The following is a 3,053-nucleotide window of genomic DNA, read 5'->3' as shown; positions in this document are numbered from 1 at the left end:
TGGAGTCTCGCTCTGTTGCCAGGTTGGAGTGCTGGTGTGATCAGCTTATTGCTACCTCTGCCTTCCGGGTTCAAGTGATTCTCTTGCCTCAGCCTCCTGAGTAGCTGTGATTACAGGCGCGTGCCACCATGCCCAGCTAATTTTTGTATTTTTACTAGAGACGGGGTTTCACCATGTTGGCCAGGATGGTCAGGATCTCTTGACCTCCTAATCTGCTGGCCTCGGCCTCCCAAGGTGCTGGGATTACAGACATGAGCCACCGCACTTGGCCACTTTTCTTTCAGTTGTTTTCCTATTGGTGTAATATTGGCCCAAGTCAGATATTAATGGGAAGTGTAAATAGTATATTATCATATATGGTTGTTAAATGCAAAACTGAACCTAGAACACTGTTATAATTATGGTATTTGTTTTTACAAAAAAATTTTTTTTCTTCAAGTAGGCAGCTCTTCCAATACAGTTAAAATGATTTCTTAAAATAGAAAATTATTTTATCTGGGCATGGTGGTGCACACCTGTAGTCCCAGCTACTTGGAGGCTGAGGTGGGATGATTGTTTAGGCTTAGGAGTTCTAGACCAATCTGGGCAACATAGTGAGACCCCCATCTCTAAAAAAAAAAAAAATTGAATTTTTAAAAATTAAATTACTTAAAAAATACTGGTTAACAGATGACCAAATCAACTAATGTAGGTAATAGAGGATTGAAAAAAATGGTGGTTTTGCCAGGTATGGTGGTTCACACCTATAATCCCAGCACTTTGGGAGGCCGAGGTGGGCAGATCACAAGGTCAGGAGTTTCAGACCAGCCTGACCAACATGGTGAAACCCCTGTCTCTGCTAAAAATAGAAAAATTAGCCAGGTGTAGTGTCGGTGTGCGCCTGTAATCCCAGCTACTCAGGAGGCTGAGGCAGGAGAATCACTTGAACCCAGGAGGTGGAGGTTGCAGTGAGCCGAGATTGCGCAACTGCACTCCAGCCTGGGTGACAGACCGAGACTCTGTCTCGAAAAAAAAAAAAGCGGGAAAATGGTGGTTTTTCAGGGAAAGTTCTTGAGAGAATGGCACAGCAGATTCTTGTAGGTTTCCCTGGAGTCCAAAATCTTGTTTCTATAAACATTTAATAGAAACAGTTTGTTTACTTCTATTTTAATTTTTGTTAAAATCAAATTTCCAAATATTTCAGTATGTAACTTTTTATTGTAGTTATGAACCATGAGTTTGTGCAGTTTGATGTAATTTGAAAAGAATATTGTGGCTATTGTATTGTTTGTAACTGTACACTTTTACTTCACAGGGTGATTTTGTAGACAGAGGTTACTATAGCTTGGAGACCTTCACTTACCTTCTTGCATTAAAGGCTAAATGGCCTGATCGTATTACACTTTTGCGAGGAAATCATGAGAGTAGACAGATAACACAGGTCTATGGATTTTATGGTAAGAACTCCTATTTCTCTGATTCTGAATATTATTTTACTTTCCTCTTTGGAAAACAAAGCTACACAAGTCATACACATGCTTTATGTATATTATTTTCCCCACATCCTCACTCCTTCACTTCTCCCCAACAATTGAAAATCTTATGCTGGAGAGAGTACTGTTAACTTTTTGGTGTGCATCTTTCTAGATCTGTGCCTCAAAGTGTAGTCCTTAGTTTATCTTGCTGGAATCACCTGGGTTCTCATTAAAAATGTAGATTGTGGGCTGGATGGGGTGGCTCACACCTGTAATCACAGCACTTTGGGAGGCTGAGGCAGGCGGATCACAAGGTCAGGAGATCGAGACCATCCTGGCCAATATGGTGAAACCCCGTCTCTTCTAAAAATACAAAAATGAGCTGGGCGTGGTGGTGCATGCATGTAATCCCAGTTACTCGGGAGGCTGAGGCAGGACAGTCGCTTGAACCAAGGAGTCGGAGGTTATGGTGAGCCAAGATCACGCCATAGCACTCCAGCCTGGCGACATAGTGAGCCTCCGTCTCAAAAAAACAAAACAAAACAAAACAAAAATGTAGATTGCTGGGCCTCACCACAGATTTATTAATCAAAATATTTTGGAGTGGGAATCTAGAATCTGCTGAAGGTGAATGTTCTGCACAAATTGGAGAGTCCATTCTCATCTATTTTGTGTGTGTGTGTATTTATGTGTGTTTATATATGTACAAACACACACTAAAATGGGGTCATACCTGATTTTTTGACTTTATTGTCATGTTTATAGCTGCATCATATACCATATGGATGTACCATAATTGATGTATCAGTTTTTTCTCTATCATTGGACTTTAGAGTTGTTTTTAAGCTGCTATTACACATCCTTTTACATATATCTCTGTATGCTCACTCCAGAGAATGCTAGGATCTCAGGGATCAGAAGCAGAACTTAGTCATAAAAAGCAAAATAGGCCAGGCACAGTGGCTCACCCCTGTAATCCCAGCACTTTGGGAGGCCGAGGCGGGGGGATCACCTGAGGTCAGGAGTTTGAGACCAGTCTGACCAACTAAACCCCGTCTCTACTGAAAATACAAAAGTTAGCCGGGCATGGTGGTGGGGGCCTGTAATCCCAGCTACTTGGGAGGCTGAGGCAGGGAGAATTGATTGAACCCAGGAGGTGGAGGTTGCAGTGAGCCAAGATTGCGCCATTGCACTCCAGTCTGGGCAACTGAGTGAGACTATGTCTCAAGAAAGAAAAAAAAGCAAAATAGCTACTTCTCTAAAACTTTTATTTGGTTGAAAGTTACAGAGAGAGAGAGAGAGAGAGCGCTTATTAGGAACCCCCTTGAAGGAAATATAATTATCAAGATTATGAATTTGGATTTTCCTTGAGCACAATTAAGGCAGATATTGAGAGATTTGGAAACATTAATTGCAGAACCCTTTAGTTTTAAATTTTATATTTTGAATTATCTTCTGTCATTATAAAGATAGGCTGGGCTGGGCGTGTTGGCTCATGCCTGTAATCCCAGCACTTCAGGAGGCCGAGGCAGGCAGATCATGATGTCAGGAGATTGAGACCATCCTGTCTAACATGGTGAAACCGCGTCTCTACAAAAA

At 41.7% G+C, this 3,053-nt stretch overlaps 1 protein-coding gene across 2 annotated transcripts in view; it reads left to right on the top strand.

Moving 5' to 3' along the window:
- Positions 1–3,053, top strand: part of PPP6C (protein phosphatase 6, catalytic subunit) — a 53,921-nt gene that overhangs the window by 40,625 nt on the left and 10,243 nt on the right. For both annotated transcript variants that reach the window (XM_011988685.1, XM_011988684.1), the window contains one exon: positions 1,295–1,436. In XM_011988685.1, the coding sequence (XP_011844075.1) occupies positions 1,295–1,436 (142 nt within the window). The remainder of the gene's footprint in view (positions 1–1,294; positions 1,437–3,053) is intronic.

The sequence above is a fragment of the Mandrillus leucophaeus genome, unplaced genomic scaffold (genome assembly GCF_000951045.1).
Source record: "Mandrillus leucophaeus isolate KB7577 unplaced genomic scaffold, Mleu.le_1.0 Scaffold335, whole genome shotgun sequence".
Lineage (NCBI taxonomy): Eukaryota > Metazoa > Chordata > Mammalia > Primates > Cercopithecidae > Mandrillus > Mandrillus leucophaeus.
The sequence above is the reverse complement of the archived record's forward strand: the minus strand, read 5'-3'. Positions and strand labels throughout refer to the sequence as shown.